A 22,783-nucleotide genomic window follows, 5' to 3' on the forward strand; every position below is an offset into this window, starting at 1 on the left:
CTTGAACTTCCCTTATGCTGTTACTATATGAATCCTTCTGGTATTTACAGAATGAACAGAATGCAAATATTTTTAAGACTTTCTTTCTAAATGAGTAGAAAGTAAATTGAGTAACAACACCATTTGCTGTATAGGTAGTGGTTTTATAAATGCATTGACTCTCTCATTTTTAAATCAATGGGGGTGGGTGTGTGAGTACATGCTGCATACATTTACAAATCAAATTTAAAGGATCCTTTAAAAACATAAATATATTTTGAGTTTCAGTAACTTTTATTTTCCATTGTTTGCTTTTATTTCTAGACTAGAAATGACATCTTGTTCAGTAACAAAACACAGATGCTCTTATTTAAGAGCAATATTACCAAAATTTAAAAAAAAACTTTTTTCTAAATGATATTTAGTCTCATTTCACAGTACAAGGAAAAGTACACGGCAAGGAACCAAGCCCCAACTTGAGCGCTAGCAAACACCTAAAAATGCTTTCTCTATAAATTGGTATAGCATTCTAGTACAGTAGCTAGATCAGTAGAACTATAGAGTTTGGCTTACACTTTTCAAAGTGCCTCCAACCTACCAAGTCTAAATAGACATCCATCCCTTGTCTGACATCCAAAAAATAAATAAAGTAAGATTTAAAAAACAAATCCCTAAAAATAAAAACCTAGCCGTTCAAGCATTTTTAAGTGAACTAGTTGTATTGCTTTCTCAGGGAAAAGGGGATTCTTGGCATAACAGTTTATAACTTGAGACTATCATTAGTCATTTTAATATGTGGAAAGAGAAAACATAATTTTTATTTGAATTTTTTATTAGCGGTAGATTAATTTTTCATTTAAACAGGAAGTCTTTCATAGTTTCAAGCTTTGCTTTGAGCATTTCATAGCTGAAAGACTTCTTAAAGTCCACATATTCTCCAGGTCACTCCTTTTGGTATGTTAATGAGTTCTCTGCCTCCCTAGGGAGAACAGAGATCAAGAGATCATCCAGCAAAAAAGTGAACGCCGGCGGATGTATTCATCAGATGATGTATTCAGTGAAGAACAAGCACCTTCTAGACCATCAGTAGCAAAAGATTACCTTGTCGAAAAAGATGCCAGTTACAGCTTTAAGGAGAATGAAAAAGTGTATGCTGCACAAACCAGTAAAGAGAACTCTCAAAAGCCAGAGATCTGTGCAAGAGTTGAAACTCAAATTCCATCTAAAAGCCTGTCAGAAGAACAGAGCTCAGCCCCTTTGTCTACTCACCATTCAGCGAATGCACAAATGGGGTCAGCTCGGATTTCAGCTTCTCTCCCCAGAAGTTACCAGAAAACCGATACCTCTAGGTTAACATCTGTGGTTACACCAAGACCTTTTGGTGTCCACTCAAGAGGAATCTCATCCCTTCCCAGATCATTTACGGTAAAATTCCTTCTGTTCCTTAATGTTTGTGAATGTTACTATCTTGAATAATTAATCCAATAGCTGTTTTGACTTTTTTATGCATTAGTTTTAAATTACCTGCTGCTGTGTAACAAAGGATGTATTCACAATGGAGCAGATAATACTGTCAGGGTTTAAACAATTGCTGATATTTATGTATTTAAAATGATCATCTGTTTCCTCAATGTCTGATAAATATATTGGTACAGTAATTTTTTGGGTAAGATTTCATGTTTTCTTGCCAGAAAACTTACTGACATATCAGTACATTTTTCTGAAACTTGCTTAGCATTGTTATACTTTTAGCTGATGTAAATTGTTATTCTATCAATCAATGGAATGAGGACAACTTTACACCAGCTGAGCATCTGTCCCTTAATATGTGGTTAATAAAACCTAATATGGGTAATCAGAATTTCTCCAGAAATTGTATTATCTTTTTCATAATTCCCTAGCTGACTTTATTTTGAAACCAATGTGTCTCTAAAAGCATGTTGTTTTATTTAAAAGCATTTCTTTTAAATCCAAACCAGAATTACTTATCCTCCTCACATGCATCTGAGAGGGATAACTGGGTAGCGAGTGTGGTGGGTGGAAATTGCATTGAAAAGATGGATGGAGAGAGAGAGATAAGAAAACTTATATGGCTGATCTTTCAAGACGTGTTCCACTTAGTTTGCTGAGAACCAAAGTCATGGATTTTATGCTTTAACCAGAAAAAAAAAAATCAGCATGTGCCTATATAAACAACCACCTTTTTATTCTAGGTGGATGATGCCCAGAATTATAATGGAGAAGTAAATAGAGCCAAGAGTGCTCAAACTTTGGTCACCAGCAATTCATTTTCAGCACTGGAAGCAGGACCACTTCTCTCTGGAGATGCACTGACTGGTGGTGAGGAGGAAAAGGAAAGGGTTACAAAAGCAGAGTCTCCTACATTGATAACCTCTGCTACGTCCCAATACCAAGATGCAGTGTCCTCTGGTTTTAAATCAGAGTATTATACTCCTCCTGACCCTACTACAGTTGCGTCTTCTGCAGAAATAAGAAGCCTGCCAGAGCCGGAGGTTTCAATGTCACAGGTGAGTTTGGCAAGTATATAGTTACCCACAGTAACCTAGTAATAACAGGGCAGTGTGAACAAACATTATTAAAACCTTAGACTAGCATTCTTCACTAATAAGAGAGCTATTCAGAGAAACAAATAAGCCATTTAATGTAAGAAGAAATTCTCTTTTCTATGGAATATGAAAAAAGAAATACTTGCCCTGTTTAGTTTGTTTTTTTTATTACTACGATCTTTCTAGATCTCTTTTCTCTGTTATGAGTTTGAACAGACAGAGTTGTCTCTGTTTCTTTTATAAATGGAGCCACATTTTCAATTTAGCATTAAACAGGTTTCTATTTTTGTACCCTCAATTATTTGCAGCAGCAATTAAGGTCACTAGGACATTGAAGAATCTGATTTGTGGGTTTAATTAGGTGAGTTGCACTAGCATTTATTTGCACCCTCAAACTTGAGATGGCAAAATCAATGCCAGCTTCTGAAAATCTGCCCTTTAAATGTGCTAATCATCACTCCAGGTTTCACTTTTTACTACAATGGCTTGAGGCAGGTTTTCTTCAGTAATTCTTCTGTTTGGTTTAGTCGGACTGTATTCACTAATTACTTTTAAAAATAAATCACTTCCTCAATATTTGGCTGTTTAATGGAAGGTTTCCAGCTTCTATTAAGAAGTTAGGTCTTGTGTTCTACTTTCAGAGCTCTGGGGCATGTAAGGTGCCATAATCCTGCGGCTGCTGACTGCTGTTTCCTGCCCTCAGTCTCTTGTTTCAAATTTAAACCAAATATCAATAGTTTCAGCTGTCAGTAGCTTCCTGCAATAGTTGACAGCATCACTAACTCCCAAGACTATGCTGGGAGTCACATTTTCTACAATCTTTATGCTGCTGGGGATAGGAATTATAGCAGCTGTTGGAGGGAAAATACAGGACCCTAAATTCCAGTCGGTGCAATCACTTCCTCCTCTATTTTTGTTTGAAAATAGTTTTGTCAATATTACTTTGAACATTTTATTTTTTTAAAACCAATTCTAAAATGAAATATTTTTCAGTTTACAGACTCCTACTACTGCTACCTGGCCTGTCATCCTACTTTATTTAATTAACAGTTCTGACAGCATGATTGTTGCGTGTAGGAGGAGATGGCTTCAGTACATTGCAGTAAAATGATAGAGGAGTAGTTGCTGGAATTGGTAGGAATTATATTAGGTTAGATACACTCCTTTTTTGTGGCCCGTGAGCTGAATGCAAGCAACATTTTCTGGCACAGATTTCATTCTGTTCAGTGTACCAAAACTCAGACAGAGCCTAGCTGGGGCTTGGTTATCGGGTATGTGATGCTAAACTCTCCTGCTTGTCAAAAGAGGAATTTAATTTTTTTTATACAGTGAGCTATGGTTAGGGTGGGAACTTCTTTTCCCACAAATTGAGAGATCCACCTGTGCACCGGTAAAGCATCGCATAGCCAAGTGAGAGATTGGAATCACCGTAAACACTGACCCATTACTGTGGAGTTCATAGAGCACAGCAGGCTTTGGGGAGGACCTGTCCAAATGGTGCAGTTCAGTGCATGGAGCTGGACTGCCCTTCTGTTGACAGCTGGGTTTAAGGAGGGAGAACACATCTTCAGATTGAGGAGATTAAAATAATAGATGAGACCTTCTTGCGGGCTGGATGGATTTAAATCTAAGCAATTTAAATCAAGTTTAAACTTGTTCTGCATTTGTGTTTTTTAGTTATTATCCTAAAGAGAAATTGATTCTCACTAGTTATTTGCATATCAAAACGTGTTAATATGCATATAAATCTAGTCTATACACTAAATTAGGTGTTTTTTTGCTAACTAGGAGGATACACTGTCGATACACATTTATATACGTAATTATACAACTTAATATACATTTATTCAGAGTCTCAATTGTTACTTTGTATTATGATAGAAAATGGTGAATGATGCATTTCTTATTTACTAGTGACAGTAAAAAAAAAAAAATTTTTTTTAAGTACAGTAGAAGAGGAAGTCTGCTAAACAACCAGTGGGGCCACTGGACGATTGAGATGCTAAAGGAACACTCACGGAAGATGAGGCTATTGCAGGGAAACTAAATCAATTCTTTGCATTGGTCTTCACAGATGGGGATGCGAGGGAGATTCCCAAACCTGAGCCATTCTTTTTAGGTGACAGTTCTGAGGAACTGTCCCAGATTGAGGTATTATTGAAGAAGGTTTTGAAACAAATTTGATAAATTAAACGTAATAAGCCACCACGACCACTGTTATTTACCCAAGAGCTCTGAAGGAACTCAAATGTGAAATTGCAGAGCTACTAACTGTGATATGTAACCTATCATTAAAATCAGCTTCTGTTCCAGTTGACTGGAGGATAGCTAATGTGATGACAATTTAGGAAAAAAAAAAAAAAAAGTCTCCAGAGGCGATCCCAGCAATTACAGGCCAGTAAGTCTAACTTCAATACCAGGCAGATTGGTTGAAACGATAGTAAAGAACAGAATTATCAGCCACATAGATAAACATGATGATTTGTTGGGGAAGAGTCAACATGGTTTTGTAAAATGAAATCATGCTTCACCAGTCTACTAGAATTTTTTGAGAAGGTCAACAAGAATGTGGACAAGGGTGATCCAGTGGATATAGTGTACTTAGATTTTCAGACAGGCTTTGATAGCCCTCATGAAAGGCTCTTAAGCAAAATAAGCTGTCATGGAATAAGCGAAAAGGTTCTCTCCTGGATCAGTGACTGGTTAAAAGATAGGAAACAAAGGGTAGGAATAAATGGTCAGTTTTCAGAATGGTGAGAGGTAAATAGTGGTGTCCCCCACAGGTCTGTACTGGGACCAGTACCATTCAACATATTCACAAGTGATCTGGAAAAAAGGGTAAACAGTGAAGTAACAAAATTTGCAGAAGATACAAAATTACTCAAGATAGTTAAGTCCAAAGCAGACTGCGAAGAGTTATCAAGGGATCTCACAAAACTGGGTGACTGGGCAACAAAATGGCAGATGAAATTCAGTGTTGATAAATGCAAAGTAAAGCACATTGGAAAACATAATCCCAAGTATACAAATAAAATGATGGGGTTTAAACTAGCTGTTATCACTCAAGGAGGAGATCTTGCAGTCGTGGATAGTTCTCTGTAAACATCCACTCAATGTGCAGCAGCAGTCAAAAAAGCTAACAGAATGCTGGAAACCATTAAGAAAGAGAGAGATATTAAGACAGAAAATATCATATTGCCTCTTTATAAATCCATTGTTAGCCAACATCTTGAATACTGTGTGCAGATCTGATTGCCCATCTCAAAAGAGAGAGATTGGAATTGGAAAAGGTACAAAAAAGGGTAACAAAAATGATTAGGGGTATGGAAAAGTTTCCATGTGAGGAGAGAGGAATAAAATTGGGACTATTCAGTTTGAAAAAGAAACAACTAAAGGGAGGATGTGATAGAGGTCTATAAAATCATGACTGGTGTGGAGAAAGGAAATGAGGAAGTGTTATTTACTTCTAACATAAGAACTAGGGTCACCATATGAAATTAGTTGCAGCAAGTTTAAAATGAACAAAAGGAAGTATTTCTTTACACAAGCCACAGTCAACCTGTGGAACTCTTTGCTAGGGAATATTGTGAAGGCCAAAACTGTAATAGGATTTAAAAAAGAACTAGATAAGTTTATGGAGGATTGGTCCATCAATGGCTATTAGCCAGAATGAGCAGGGATGCAAAGCCATGCTCTGAAGTGTCCCTAATCTCTGTTTGCCAGAAGCTGGGAATGTATGCCAGGGGATAAGTCACTTGATGTTTACCTGGTCTGTTCATTCGCTCTGAAGCACCTGGCATTGGCCACTGTCAGAAGACAGGATACTGGGGTAGATGTACCATTAGTCTGACCCAGTATGGCCATTCTTATGTAGATTCATTTGCAAGGAAGTTGGAATTCAATAAAATGCATAAAATTTGTTAAATAAAACTGTTTTAAATATGCTGGATATATAAACCTTTTTCTTCATCAACACATATTGCATTAAAACGAACTGATTTATTGAACAAAGGACATTAGTATCTATATTTAGTAAATTGAAGTGATTGTTTCTGGTCACCATGTTCTTCAAGACTTTAGAACTTGTAGATCTCACTCTCTTGCACCTAATTTTAATCCATTTATTAGAGGATGACAACAAGCTTTCCTATATTTTGATTGGTCATTCAGCTGAACAAATTGAAATGAAGAAAATATTCTTTCTGCACCTGAAGAAAAGGCTTCTGCTCTCTCATGCTGGTTTAGCCCGTCAACAAACTTTCTGATTCCAGTGCTTAGCCAGTGACTTCTACCAGTTCAGCAGTTTGATTTTTATTTAAAACTTTGACAGCCAATATGTACTGCTTAATATTTTTTTATTTTAAACGATTTTAACAAATCATAGTAACTTTAGGCTTAACAGATGTTGTCATAATTTCAAATTTAATTTAAATAGTTTATTTCTGAAAAGAAAAAATATTTAATTTATATGAAAATATTGATTTTTATCCATCCTACATTCGTGGAATATTTTATAACCAAAAGCTTACTTAATATATGATACTGTATTGAATTTACTCAATACACTATATATACGCTTTAGTATAATGTTCTATTTATATTTAGTGAGATCAGTTGTATAACAAGAAAAGTAAATGCCTATTTTGTATAAGGTAATTTACTGGTTTATAAGAGCTATATCTTAAATATTTCTCAGTTAATTATTAGTCTATCTTGGGCTCATGCACTGTGAGTGTTTTGTGACTTTATTGGCCAAAAATAGTACTGAATAAAGAGGAAGAAATCTCATATTAGTGTATTTCAGTATGTTTCTTGTCTGCACCCTGGGCTCTGATTATTGTAAACCCCTCTGCTTAATTGGCTATTGCCCTCAGACTTGCCCAACCATATGGTTCCCTATGCTTGTAACACTTCCCTCTCTTCCCCCCACACCCCCCCAGTCTTATTCCTCACTTATATTTTCCCTGCTCCGCCTTGCTTATTCAAATTTAGCTCTTCTTTCCTATCACTAAGTAGAGTAATTCCTCAGTCTGAATTGTTTTGATATTAATGTGTGCAGAGTTAGACAGTGATATGATGAGGGTAGAGGCCAGAAATTATGATAACCAAATTTGTAAACATATGGCTGGAGATTTGAGGACCGTTGCTGCTCAGAACAGTGTAGAAAGTCCAGGAATTATGCAGATCTTTCTATTATATTGGGCAAAAAATGGGCTACTCTGCCACAGCATAGGGTTTAGCATTAACATACTTGTTTTGTGGAAATGTCCATTTTAACCACATTTTCTACAAGAAGCGTCTAAATAAGAAAATCGTGACATTTCATTTTGATAATGTTGTTAACATATTTCACTTTGACTTCTGTCATGTCAATTAATTTTGTTTCAGATTTTATATTCTATCATATTACATTACATTATATTAGTGTTTCAATATCGAAATGAAATAATTTGTTTTGATAGTTCTGAGTTGAATTTTTCAGAATTTTTGTTTCATGGTAAATTTCAAAATGTCAGAATTTGCCATGGAATGGGAATTGTGGTTTCTGAGCTGTTCCAGTAATTTGATTACAGTTTAAGATCCCTGTGTCCATTCAGAACCCATTCACTAAAACTCCACCAGAGGCAGTGGTCTATGCTAATATATCCCTTTACAGGATTGGGTACAGGAAAGGAGCATAGCTTACCCCTGCCTTAGTATGCATAATTATAGATTAAATGAGTCAGTTATCCAGCTTTTTCACATTCCAGCTAGGTTCAGTCTCATGAGGCAGTTAATTTTACAGGTTACCTATATTATATTATATATGAAAATCCATTTTAGGGTTTCCATTTCTTCAAATCTCTCATAATTAATTTAATAAATTGGTCTCTTGAGATATAATTCGTGTAAACTAGCTGTCAGCTTGGCCTTTGATGGGTGTCACACTCTTCCGATTCCTATGCATTTTGCACTAAGCAGCATGCTATCATGAATGTAATAATATCTACACGCAGTTAAATGTACATATCTACACACAGTGTACGCTAAATATCTTTTGTGTAACCTTTAAAACTTCATTATGTAAGTAAAAAACGTAGTTAACGTGATCTACAAAGAAAACTACTTTATAGTCCGTTAATAGATAATTAAAATGTACATTGTGAGGAGCCTCACTTATTTAGTGGATAAACTTTCCTTCATGTAGATGCCTGTGACACCAGATATTGCAGTGTCATGTTTTATTTTTCAGGACCAGTACAGTGAAATGAGAATCAGTTTAAACCAGAGACCTGGTAACAGTCGCAACTTTGGGTTCACAACAAATTGGAAACCTTCTGGGGTTTTTGTACAGAGAGTTGAAGAAGGTAAACTAACATTTAACCCTTTTATGAATTTTGCTCTTACTGTGATTACATTGAAGACAACGAGAGTTCTGTGGCACTTTAAAGACTAACAAATTTAATATTTGCAGACATAAGCTTTTGAGAGACTTAGCTCTCTTCTTCAGATGCAGTAATACAGAAAATAGGTAACAGAGGTATCTTATAGGTATATAGGTACATTGAGTGAGTACAATGTCTGCTAGACAAAAGCATTTAATTTTAATGATGAATGAAAATCTTCCAAATAGTTTAGATGGAAAGAAAGTAGAAAGAAAACAGTATTTGACTGTTAAAGACTACATATGCTATGATTCCTTTGTATCCTCATCCACTAAAACTGGTTTAATTAGAAATATTAGAAAGTGTATTTTGAAGCAAAGAAATCTAAAATCCATAGCAATGGTGTAAATTCTGATTTATTTACCAGACATCATTCTAAGGCTTCATAATGTCTGTTAAATGCAGTTACTTATTTATGGATGTCACAGGGGCATGTATATAAAATATAGACTGCTCTTTTCTTGGAATATATTTTAAAAGATGTCACTTCTTACAACCTATAGAGACAGATGCATAAGAGAGATTATTGTGAGCAGATTTTTTTTTTTAAATTTCAGGTTTACTTTCTTCCACTACGTTAATTTAGATAATGTAATATTTTACATTCTTTATCTGTATGAAATTTTTTTTATTGAAGTAACAAAAATGAGCTGGGCAGAGTTTCATTTGGTGTTGGAATAAATTCTCACAATTATAGTTCAATTATCTTCAGATATTTACTAATATCCAGGATTAATCCATTTTTTTCCTGTAGTAATGAATCTTACTCTAATCAATATCTCTAAGCTTCTTGTAGTTTGTTTTAAAGAACAAATTAAATTTTGTTTTATTACATTTTTATTTATTTTAAAAATTTCAGCTATAAATTGTTTATCTAACCCTCGTCCCCTGAAACTATAAATTGTCAAGTCTTACAGAGTACACTGATATTTTTCAGTAATATTCACCCCAGATTCAGTAATGTCCTTGGTTACAACTAAAAGATTGCCTTACAATAAAACAAGTTTTAAACCTGAGCAGAGAAAGACACCTATTGGAAACTTCACATTGGGCTGGCACTTCATTGCATTTCTTTTCACAGAGAGAAAAATAATTGTGTAACTATCACCTTACATGTGGACTTTAAAATGAAAGCTAAGACCTCATTTTAAATCACTCTTAATCATGGTTTGCTCCTTCCAGATAAAACAGGCTAAAACAATTGATAATTGCTTTATTCAAAAAGCAATTTACATTTTTCACTGTCTATTTTACATCAGTTATTCTGTGCAAAGGACTATCTCTACATATATGCTCATTAGTGTAAATCAGAAATATTTTAATTTTACCATGTCTGGATATGTTACCTTCAGATGGTGGTCTAGGAAGATTTGTGTGACCTTGAATTCTTCAACTTCTTTCCTGGGGGCTTACTTGAGAGTCCAGGTTTTTCCGATATGCAATCCATGCAGTCTTTTGCTACTCCAGTTGAGCAGAAGCACACTACTCACCTTGAAGCCAGATTTTAGCTCAGTCAAGTCTTTTGATCTCTAGTTCCCTGGACGGCAAAACAAGGTTTACAAGCACCCACGGTCTTTAAAGCTAATAGCGGTCCCCCATTGTATTCTTACCTGGGAAGCAATTGTATTGCTTTCCTGTATACTTCCTATTGACTTCAAGCAATATGGGTATATAATAAACATACTACTAACTCTAATGCAAGTTAAATCAATGCATTCACTCAGGAAAGTCATCTAACACAACATGGAATAACTGTACCTCACTGACCTGCTCACTTGAAGTGTTCATACTTTTCTGACATCAATATCCACAAATCATTACATAGCAAATCCTGCAGCATTCATAATCTTGTTACATGTTAGATCCATTTATGTCCCAGCATCAGTTAAAATTCGGCTTACCGTTAGCAACAGGTATCAGGATGGGATGCCTGCACTGTCTTGCTTCTAAGATCTAGGCTAGCGAGAAAAGGGCAGCAAGAATTTTGGTAGGCTAGCTGCAAGATGAAATGCAAATCTGAAAGTTTCTTATTCTCTTCCAACTTCCACAGCTCTAAGTAGTACTTCTGCAATAACCAAGATGCCCAACGTTAAATACCCTAGAGAGGCCAGTGAACAATAGCAAGTTTTACAAACTTTACTTAAATTTCTGGCTGTAAGCATTATTTTAGGGAAACAAACTGAATAGCCACTTCCCCGTCATTACTGTGATAGAAGTATTGGTATGAGGTATTTTTTGTCTGATCTGTTAGGTAGCACTGCAGATTTTGGCCAGCTGCAAGTAGATGATGAAATCATTGCTGTTGACGGCACAAAGATTTCACAAATGGACCATAATCAGTGGGAGGAAGCCATGGCCAGTGCACTAGAAACTGGAAACTTGGTTATGGATGTTAGACGATATGGAAATAATGGTGAGTTGTTTCACAATGTGAATAAGCTTTTTCTGTGGTGAAGTTGCTCTGATGGGTTTGAGGCCTGTAGTCCTTGCTTCAGTAACTCCTTTTCTGAACCTGAGTGCTTTGTTAGTGTGTCTATTTTATTAAACACAACTCTGGGTTTCTTTTTAATATGATTTGTATTGCAGATAACTTCACTAGCAAGTCTAACCTTAAATTAATGACTGCTCTATTATGCATTGGTCTAATTTTTGAGGGAGTGCATAGTTGCATGTATATGTCCTAGATTATTTTGTTAGATACATAAGGACACCGCATAAAGGAATTGAAAATGCCCCCTCTCGCCACCTCAGTTGGGGTGGAGGGTAGTTCTGTCAAACCAGCGAGGGATATCCACCCCTAGGATCCTTCTTAGCATCTGTGGGAGACAGCAATGCTCCTCTTCCATGGTATAACTCTGCATCCTCCTCAGAATGGAGGATGTGTGTGTGAAATGCACAGCTGGTGTGAAGGGAGGATGCAGCGCTTGCCATTGCTTCTCTGAACTGTGATCAGCCCATTCAGGGGAGGGCTGTAAGAGCTGATTAGTTCATTCCCTCCTTCATGGTAGCACCATTCTGTCCCTGTTACATGGACATACCCTTACATTTTTGCTGAGTTTTGTAGTTGTCTTGCCACGTATCCAAATATGCTGTGGGCTTGGCCCTTTTTAGGATCAGGAAAGGATTTTCCCTCTGGCCAAGTATGGCTGATGTGCAGTGTGTATTTTGCGTTCCCCGTTAGAGCCTGGAGGTTTGTGCATTGGGATAGGTAGAATAGGTTATTAGTTTAAAAAAAAAAAAAAAGTTGGTCACAACTTGTCAAGTGCTTAGTGCAAGTAGAGCTAGTTAGGAATGGGGTCAGCTCTTGGGATAAACCCAGGAGGCTTCTTGCAGTGACCTTGATTGATTTGTGGAGTTTTCAATGGTTGTAAGTCTCCTATAGATTGAGAGACTTATCATCTATACACTCATCTCCTGCATGAGTGGAAGGTGATTTGGGAGTCCATCTCCTAGGCTGAATTCCTGATTGAGGTAAACGTGGAGGTTAGGCCAGGGGTAGGTAGACTGTCACTTACCCATTTTGCTGCTTTGGTTTAAACAGTCTTTCTTGCACTGAACCAAAATAATTGCTTGGAAATTAAGATGGTACTATACAGTTGAAGGTGCTGTCTGCCACTTAAAACTCATTACTTGTGTGGTCTAATCAATTGTGGTGTGGATTAGAACATCCACCCATAAATTTCCAGGGGCAAATTTGGTGGATTGTACTCCTGTAAAAGCTGTAGATAATGCTCCAAGAGCTGTGCATCTGTCAGTTAAAACACAGCTTACTGATCACTTCCCCCCTATGGCTTGAGGATTTTAGGTGGGATAACTTGTCCTTACCAATGAAATTGTTGTAAAAAAAAACGTTTAATGAGCATTAATTTCTGTATTTGTACTTTTGAACTACAGGACTCCATGTTAATGTAATGCATCTTAGTAAACTTGCTAGTATCTCTCAAGCTTGTCTTATGACTAACTCTTGCTTGTTATGGGAAGGTGGTCTGTTTACAAAAGCCCTAACCATTTCCTGTCTTTACAAATTCTACTTACTTCATCTTTCTCTCTTCATGTCTTGTTTATTTAAAAAAAAAGTGAATGTGTTTTCACTAACTTTTGTTCTTTATACTTTGGCTTTTCTGTCCACATTCATTTCTTGATCTCCATGTGCCAATCAGATTGGGGCAAAGACCAGCCTTCCCTGCCATATGTAAGGCATAAAATCCTCAATCTCACCAGTATGGCTACCAACATTGTAGGTACACCTGAAAATAAATGGATTGATGCGACTTCTGGAGATCACATTTCTACCACTTCTTCAAACATATCAGCAGAAAGAGATTTCTTCAACAGCTGTCAAAATTCTGTAAGTTTTTTTTTGAAGAGGGGGGGCGAGGAGAGAGTTTGGGTGTTGGAAGGAGAAATGAAGGAAAAGCTTTAAGGCCTCAAAGAGGAATAAGAGAGTAATTGTAGCAATTCCAGGAATGCAGTTTTCATTTTGCTTTCTAACTAGAAAACTAGAATCTCAGTTAAATATATTAATTCCTGTATGAGTGTCTAATTTATTTCTGTACAAAACTAGTGTAATATTGTGTAGAGTTATAGAATGACAAGATAGCAATATTTTTATTCTGGTAACAATTACATTTTTAGGTAACTGATTTCTGCATACATACACAGACTGTATGGTATAGTGAAATTATTTTACCACTGATGTAGTTTCAGACATAGGGGCACATTCTCCAGAATGAGTGGCATAAAGGAGCCATTTTTTGGCCATAAGTATCCAGTGGAGGATTTCCCTTGTGTGGGGAAAAGCTCTCTATTGATCTAAATCTTGAAGTGGCAGCTCTTGTGCTAGGTGGCACTTTCATCCCAGGATAGGGATGGGCTGAGGACTTTGTGGAGTGGAGTGGAGCTCTGCTTTGTCAGTCCCCCACTGGCATAAATTAGAGCAGTCACTAAGCTGCTGTTGATGTCCGCATCAGACCAGTACAGAATCTGCATGTTCCCTTATTCACCTTTGCCCTAGATGAGTCTAGGGGTTTGATTCTCCCCAGCATCTAGAGTTTAGGTTTACTTATTTATTCTGAATGACATAATATCATTTGGTCTTCCTGTCTACATAATAAAATGAGTGTGAACATCTTTACAGAATGTATGTTGGTGGCTTTTGTCAGTACGCAAGGAAAGAGGAACAGTTTGGTTTTGTCGTCATACTGTTTGTGAAATAGAATTGTTTTTAAGTTCTATGTACATGCAGTGGTCACCCGTAAAAATTTACCAATTTTGCATTAGAGAAGGTTACTGCAGAGTTTGCAGTATTCCCTTTACTTCCATATGCTTATTACAGGAAACACTTAGGATACTGCAAATATTGAGATGATGTTATTTAAGGCCAATAACACATTTTTGAGTGACTATTGTATCCCCAGATGAGTGTGAAATCAATAAAAAAAATTTAGTCTGTTTTAAAGTTTAATCAGAACATATTTTTTATTATTATAACACCTACAGAGCATTAATTCTTTAGAAATGCCCAGTACAAGGGTTTTCAAATGACAGTTTAAATTAATGCAGCCCTTCCAAGAAACAAAATGTGTGCTTTTATTTATAAACAAAACGGGGGGGGGTATAGAAGTAACCATTTTGGCCCATGGCATTTTCTGGTGAATTTCTGGTTCCTTTCAGACCATCAGCTCACAGCTGGTCATTAGTCCCAGCAAATGCCTATGGCCTTTTTATTATATAAAACATATGCAAGAAGATTTAAACACTTTCTTTAACCTGAAGTATTTATAACAACCTGACATAGCTGTGTGGAATTCCTATGGGAGGAAATGTTAAACTTGATTCATATCTTTCAATGAAAAAATGGAATTATACTAAAATTGTTTTCTATTTGTAGGATACTGAAGTAAAAGCGATAAATGGAATGCAAGCAGATCTGCACTCTAATGAGCAAAAAGGTAAATTGCCAGTATTTCAGCTGCTAATTGTGAGAGAGGGAGGAGAGAACACAGATTATACCTGTAAATATTACTACTTAAGTACAGTGAAATAAATATTAGGCTCTGAGAAGATGAAAGCAACAAGTGTAGTATGTAGGTCCAATTGCATCTGAAAGGCGTGGAGTTCTATTCCAGGGAGCAGTGAATGGTTTAAGAAGTGCAAACAAAGCACCGATAACAAGTTGCTAGATCTCAGCATGACTGGTTGGGGACGGCCTGTATGGTAGGGATAAAAGAGGAGAGAAACAAGAAGACACAGAAACTTAACTCCTCCTATCCGTTCTGCAATAGTGGTTATACAGAAAGATGCAGTATGATTGTTGGTCTTTCCTCTGCCTTTTAAGAATTGGAGTATGTGGTTTCTCTCTCTTACAACATCTTTCCTGGAGATGTGGGATGAAGAGCATCCAGCTCTCTGTTTTGCCACAACTCAAGATACTTTTTTTTTTGATGTCTGGACTGAATATTGTTGACTCTGTGGCATAACTGTTAGTGACTCTTTTAACAAAGGCAGCCTTGGGGAGGGAGAAAGGTGAAGGAAAACAGACACTTAAACCTCCTGATAGAATTCTAATTCCCTAATGGGAACTACTTACACAATTCCATTATATAGTATTGTAGATGTGCATGATGGATTATAGGTGAACCTTGTGAACAGGAAAATATATACATAGGCAAAGGAATATTGTGTTTGACTCAAAGTTAAATGGAGAGTGGCAGAGGAGAAGAGTTGCCAAGGAATCTGAATTTGATATATTTTACAGAAAGACCTTTAAAATCTGGGTGGGATCTTAGGTAAGAAAAACAGGGCTGCCAGATCTCCAGCCACTCACAAAGTGGGTCAACCTACTGTTACTGTAGATGGGTACAAGTTATACTAAAAGAAAGTACTAATTTCTATGTGGTGTAACCTACTTAAAAAAACCCTGCATTTGTTATAATAAAAGATTAGATTTTCTCTATCCTTCAGTTTTTCCAAGTGATGTTACTGTAGATTGGAAAGATGTGATGAATGTCATTTGTTATCAAGTGGTGATAGTCATTAAAAATACATAGTTAGACAGCACCGTATTGATTTCTTTGTATTCTTTGTATTTTTCAAATAGAATCTGAACCTATTTCTTTGAAAAACTTAAAAAGACGGTCACAATTTTTTGAACAAGGTAAAACAAAAAGCTAACATTTCATGTACTTTCATGAAATTGTTCCCACTATACATTCTTCCTAATAAGTCTCTGGTGCTGGGTACTAAGTCTCTTCAGCATTGTTTGTTGCAACCATGACAAAGCAACATAATCCATTTCCGTTCTTTTCCCAGGGTCATCAGGTTGTTGTTACAATTCATGGGTCTACCTTTGTGGTAATGGGTCTTTGTGTGTTCTTTTGTGTCTGTAAAACTTTTTAAACCTCTGATACGCTGTTCAAAACACTTCCCCACTAGTAACAGATTTGTTTCAGGTTTGCAATTACCTACAAAACATCTTAAAACTGACCTTTCCAGCACAATTTTAGTGCAGAGGCTAATGAGCTGTTAAAATATTTAACAGTAAATTGAAGTTTACTCAAAGCTGCTGCTTTACACTTATGTCCAAATTGATAGAGTACAATAAAATGGATAACCTGCCGTAGAAAACACAATGCAAATTTTGAAACAAATATTTTTGGGGTTTTTTTGCTCTTTAAGGTGCAAAAAAAAAAAAAAAAGAGAGAGAAAGAAAGCTCTCATGGTTTTGTGGGTTGCTTCTCTGGTGTGTTCTGCATGTCACATCTCATATTTTCACTAATGTAGAATATTTAACACTGTCTTCAAAACTGTTTTTGTATGTTTCACTATTTTGCTGTAGACTTTGAGGATGAACTTCTGGACTCATTGAAGTCAGTAGAGTTTTGCCATAGACTTTAGGGGAGCTAGGAATTCACTTTGAGTGGTTCTCTTTTTCAAGTGACATCTGAAACACTGCTGCACACTTGGTGCTGTTCACATCTAAATTTCTGCTTTGTATTTTTAAACATAATGAAATCTTGACAAACTGTCACGGTGGTACAGTTTTTTTTCCCTTGGTTAAATATTTTACGTTTCCTTACAGTTTTTTGTATAATGAATTTTATAGCACTATTTTATATGCTGTCTTTTTTCCCTCATTTGCAAAATATCTTTTCATATAGTAAGGCATGCTATTAATGTCCATGTACATATTGTATTAATAGTTAAAATATATGGTGTGTTAATAGTCTCACTTAAGGAGCTTTAATGTTATCACTAATTATCAATTCCTGTTTTTGAGGATCTATAACTGATATAAAAATGAACATTCTTTAATTTGACATAAAGGCTTGTGAGCCATTAGATACTTTTACACACACAATTTGCACATCTTTCTCTACCATGTTTTGTTACAATGTAGGAAAATAATAGGTTTCCTGTAATTTTTTCCCCCCAATTACATTTTGCAGGTGAGTAACATCATCTGAACTATTGGTTATTTGGGATAACAGAATTAAATGCACAAGAATTTTTTTTTTTTTTTAAAAAACAAAAACAAAACCTCAGTCATAAGGCAGTGTTTCTCACAATTTTCCCTTAGTATTTAGTTTATTAATGTATTGGATGCGGTTTTTTATCACAGTGGCATAAGCTAAGAGCTAGAGTGACAACTTTCAAATATCATCATATCTGACACACATTACCAAGTTTGGAAAAGTTGAACATACTCTCTGTGGATGTGTGTGTGTGGGGGACGACGACGGTATTAATACATGTAAAACGTGACTCTCTAACTATACCATCCTGAATATACAAGCAGTATAGCTGAATCCTAACAAAACCGCTTAGGTTAAGGGAGTAACTTATTTTTTATGAAACACCACTGAGTTATTTTTTCAGAGTAGCTATGGGAAAACTGTAATTAGTCCTTTGTTATTACAGCTGGGGATGTACTGCTAATTCAAGACCAAGTAATTATAGGTAGTGTCTGAAAGCATTTGTAGCTGTTATAGGGTTATTCTCTTTTTAACAACTTCCCAGATAGATGTGTATTAGTTTGAAGGTGCCTAAGATTCCTTGATCTAAATAAAGGGAATAAGGTCAAATGATACAAGTATGGTTTACAGTTTAAACAAATAATATCCTGGAATTCATACAAGCAAAACTTTCCATATTTAAACAAACCTCATAACAGAACATAATTGTAATTTTTTTTGTTTTTTCTGTTTCTTCTCTCTTTCCTAAATCTTATAGGAGGCTCAGAGTCTGCGATGTCTGATGTGAGTACTCTTTACAAACTGCTTATTAGCTGAATTTAATGGATGAAGTTATTAGTTTGTCTGGGCTTCCCCATTTAAGGGAACCCTGCCTTTACGTTCCGATTATTTTTATATTGCATGTTCTTAACTTGGTCAGACACCTATCCAGATTGTCAATTTAAACCTTCTTTTTTAAAGTTGGTAAGAATGGTTACAATTTAACTGTTTTAAGTATGGTATTGCAAGTTCTTATTGCTCTAAGGTTTGGCTAAGGTTGGTAAATGTTTTTATATCTAAAAACGTGTTTAAAATGACAGTGGATTAATATTCTCGTTGTCCATCTAATCATCCTCTTTTTGTGATGTCTTAGCTCCCAGTCCCATCTATTAATGCTTCTAGTCGTTGGGCTTGGGACCAAGAAGAAGAGAGAAAACGACAGGAAAAATGGCAGAAAGAACAGGAACGTTTACTTCAGGTATGGATTAGCTGCATACTCATAGACAAGGATTCCCTTGACTGAGGGAAGGATGGGGACCACCATTCAGGAGACCCAGAACTGGTTCCCAGCTGTATAACATTGGATGAGTGGTTTCACTTCTGTGACCCTCTCTTTTCCCATTTGCACAATGACAATTCTACTCATCCAAGTTTGTAAAGTGTTTTGAGATCTATGAATAAAAGCAGCATAACTGTTAATAATTATTAACATTTGACTTTGGAGAGGCTACTTTTCAAAGCCTATCCAATTCTGGAAAATGTACACAAAATGGGTTAGTTTAATTTTTCCTTTTATCCCTCTGGCTTGGTCTACACTTACCTCTGCAATTCGGTGGCAGTCGATGAGAGTTACGCAAAGTATGCAAAGAACTTGTGTAACTCCTGTCGACTGCTGTGCTTCTCTTCTGCGCACCGTCTTCACTGCGCTGACGGGAACCGCGTTCCCATCAACGCAGCACTATGCCACTTGCAGGGGTGGATATATAATGTCGACTTCTGGATCGACTGAGTGGGTCATCACTGACCACTCAGTTGATCCAGATAAGTCCATCTGACGGTGGCGACTTTGCTGCCGTCAGTGTAGATATAGCCTTTGTAACTTTTCCAAAGTTGGTGGTAGAGTGGAAAAAGAAGAAGGGAGGGGTAAAAAATGAAATGAATAATGATCAGGGTTTTTATTGCAATTAATGACAAAGGGGGGGGGGGGGGGAAAGAGAGGCAGAGTGGGAGATGCACCAAAAATTCCAAAACTGAAAATCAAAATGTTCTGTTTCGAAAGGTGAATTGAAACAAAATGTTGATGTGATATACCATGTTTTGTTTTGAATTTTCCCTGCAAAAAATTCAAATAAAAAACTTGGAATGAAAAAGAAATAGTTCATGATTTTCACTAGGCAAAAGAATGATTTTTCAACCAGATCTACTTACAGGTCCATAACCCAGCTAATTGATTTCAGATTAGTTTTAAACAAATAATTCTGAAGGAGAAATTTCATTTATTTCAAGAAGGCTTATTTTAAGAACAGTTCATACATATTTGTAGTTTGCCAAACTAAAAATAAATTTAATTTTAAGTGCTGTGTGTGGACTATACAGGATACTTTTTAGTCTTCATTAATTTGGGTTGAAGTTTTATTTTTTTATAATAGGTAACCCCCTTCATTTCCAGTTTTCCTGAATGTCAGTCACGATTGAAAATTAAGCAATGGGATGTAATATTTAGTGTAGACTAGGATACTACTACTATGTATTAAAACAACAAAAACTGTTACCCTTGTAATAATATTTCCAGTAATGGTTTGTATTGAGAATTAGGCATCTGTGATAACGTGATATTGTATAGCCCAATATTTCAAGTTAGCAGTGGACCAGTCACTCTTCAGAGTAGTACAAAGGCTCAGAAAACAGTGACTTGGTATTTTTGTTTTAAAACCGGAGAAAATAGGCTTCATGTTCTTTATGTCCAGTTTTAGAGAGTGGGCCACAAAAAACTGTTAATAAAGTAGTCTTAAAGTACAGTTTGTTCCCCTTCCCCCTCAAAAGAGGTTTTTTAAAAACGGTGTTGTGAAATTCCATGTTCATTCTTACTGATTTTCATTTCTAGGTAGCTCAGTGAATGAGCAAAATAAATATTTTTTCTAATTGCTAGTCCCGCAAACCCAGCCTGGGCTTTGGCATTGAGATGGGATGTTTCCATCTTCACACCTCACCAGTAAGAGAGATTCTTCAGGGCAAATTTTAGCCTTAGATCCAGCAATGCACTTATCATGTGAGTTGTCTAAGTCAAATTAACTGAATGGCACTACTTGTTCTTAAAGTTAGGTGTGTGTTTAAGAGCTTTGCTGGATCGAGGCCTTTGTTCTTAGATAATGTGTACAGCCTCATTATCTTCTCATTATACCCTCAGTAACACATGCAAATTAATTAACCATCCAAAGACTATTGGGTTGCACAGGTATCACTGAGTATAATTTACCTTGCAGGAGCTCTGTTAAGAGTGATGATGAACCCAGTATGAAAACAAAACATTATACTATTGAGAAATGGCTTATCACCACTTCAGTTGTACATATGTTTTTTCCTACCCTTCATCTTTCCAAGGCAAGACCTGTGCCTCCCTAGGTATTTGTACTGTGCCTACCACATTGTGGGTGCTTCTGGAGATATAATAATTATTAATAATCAGAGAGACACAATGGGTGAGGTAAGTTGGTCTGATAAACAATATTACCACACCCACCTTGTCTCTCTAATATCCTGGGACTGACATGGCTACAATAACACTGCATATAATTAATGATTGAAAGTCATAGACTTGGGAAAATTTTGCAGGGCTAGCCTTCCAGAACTTGAAACCTGGCATATTTCTATTTTGTTCTAGAGAGAAAGATACAGACACTGAATCAGTCTCTTCGCTTCTCTGCTCCTCTTGCTCTCTAGAGCTCATAATTTTAATGCTATCTCTCTCTCCACTATCCCAGGGACAATTATTTTTCAAATATTTGGGAGTCTGGAAGCCACTAAACTTTCCTCCACGGGGGTTATATTTTCAGACTCATGAATTTTTATTTAAATAACTGAGCTTTCACGGTCTTAAAATTAATTCTTCTTAGGATGTTCTTTCAGATCTGCTCAGTTCTGAATGGAAAAGACAAAAATCACTAGAATCTATATTCTCTGCCCAGTATAATGACTCATGATATTACATCAGTATAATTTTTACCACATATAAAACCAGTGAAGGGAAAATCCTAAAGATATTCAAAATTTGATTTTGGTTTAGACAAGCATCCAAAAATTCAGGTGCTTATTCAAACCAAACTAAACTGCTGCTTTAAACTTCATTTAGAGGTCATCTTTAAGGAATCTCATTACTAACTTGTAACCAAGGCTAAGGTTTTTAGTCTCTTCATAAATAGTTAAGATTGATATTGTTGTAGCTTACTAGAAGTAACTTAATAGTTAAACCAAAAACAAATAAGATAGAGAATGTAATAGATGGGTTAGTGGGTCTTCTAAGGCTTAAGGTGACATTTAGGCTGTCCTGAAGTCAATGGCAAAACTCCTTTTGACTTCATTATGACCAGGATTTCACCACCTCTGGTCTATTAGAATTCTGTGCTGCTTATTTTTGTATTATACTTGATGTACTGCCTGCACAAGGTTATATTTTAAAACAAATATTTTAATACATATTAATTTACATTTTAATACATGTTAATACAATATATTTTAATATTTTCCTATAGCTTTTACTTAATTTTACTCTTTGTGCCAGGAGAAATACAAACGGGAGCAGGAAAAATTGAGGGAAGAATGGCTTCGGGCTCAGCAAGAAGCAGAAAGAGAGAGTTCTAAATATTTAGATGAGGTAGGCTATGGATGTTTGTTCACCTTGAAGGTTTTCATGGTTCCTTTATTGAGCAGTAGCAAAAGTAGGTACATAAATATGCAAATGATTTTTTTGTTCTCTCACTCACTTTGCCCAATGCAGAGATACAATACTCCTAAAATAAAAATAACTGTCTATAATTTGGTGGTTTACTTTTGTGATCAGTTGGGTTTAGATGCATGCGAGACAGCAGGACAATATGCAGCTACGGTGTACAAACACAAGAAATGTTTTGTTTTAAAAACCTGTTACCAGCTTGTACAATATCACTGTGACCAGAGTGAAAATGGCCAACTTCAGCCCTGATTCAGCATGGTAATCAAGTATGTACCCAACTTCTAGCCTATAAATAGTCCCATTGAAGTCAATAGGACTATCCTATCTTCAGTGCTTAAGTACCTTGTTAAATAGCAGTCTTCGGGCTGAGCCATCCTACCTCTGAGGAATTTAGAGAAGAAATCAACTGCAGCTTTGCTGATGAGTCTTTCATATACCCTAAAATGTCACGAGTGTCTCTAGTTTCTTTAGCTGCTTCCTTCTGCAGCTGCAGCCTATGGTCTGTTCCAAAGATGGACAGGCTATATTCTGGTTGTCCGGATGCTTTAGAGGCATTACTGTTCTCTGGTCCTCTATCAGATCAGATCCTCCGTCACATGTACCAAAAAGTGTATTTATGTTTATACCGTG

The 22,783-nt window shown here is 36.1% G+C and overlaps 1 protein-coding gene across 7 annotated transcripts in view; it reads left to right on the forward strand.

Moving 5' to 3' along the window:
• The window catches only part of LMO7 (LIM domain 7), a 164,661-nt gene that overhangs the window by 126,765 nt on the left and 15,113 nt on the right, over window positions 1-22,783 (forward strand). For 4 of the 7 annotated variants that reach the window (XM_067563247.1, XM_067563248.1, XM_067563251.1 and 1 more), the window contains 10 exons: window positions 963-1,404; window positions 2,193-2,507; window positions 8,779-8,893; window positions 11,223-11,384; window positions 13,132-13,319; window positions 14,862-14,922; window positions 16,071-16,127; window positions 18,203-18,228; window positions 18,578-18,682; window positions 21,983-22,075. In XM_067563247.1, the coding sequence (XP_067419348.1) occupies window positions 963-1,404; window positions 2,193-2,507; window positions 8,779-8,893; window positions 11,223-11,384; window positions 13,132-13,319; window positions 14,862-14,922; window positions 16,071-16,127; window positions 18,203-18,228; window positions 18,578-18,682; window positions 21,983-22,075 (1,564 nt within the window). The remainder of the gene's footprint in view (window positions 1-962; window positions 1,405-2,192; window positions 2,508-8,778; window positions 8,894-11,222; window positions 11,385-13,131; window positions 13,320-14,861; window positions 14,923-16,070; window positions 16,128-18,202; window positions 18,229-18,577; window positions 18,683-21,982; window positions 22,076-22,783) is intronic. The other 3 variants (XM_067563250.1, XM_067563254.1, XM_067563249.1) reach the window with 2 other exon arrangements.

The sequence above is a fragment of the Emydura macquarii genome, unplaced genomic scaffold (assembly GCF_026122565.2).
Source record: "Emydura macquarii macquarii isolate MOO-44397 ecotype Brisbane River unplaced genomic scaffold, CSIRO-AGI_Emac_v2 contig_2473, whole genome shotgun sequence".
Classification (NCBI taxonomy): domain Eukaryota; kingdom Metazoa; phylum Chordata; order Testudines; family Chelidae; genus Emydura; species Emydura macquarii.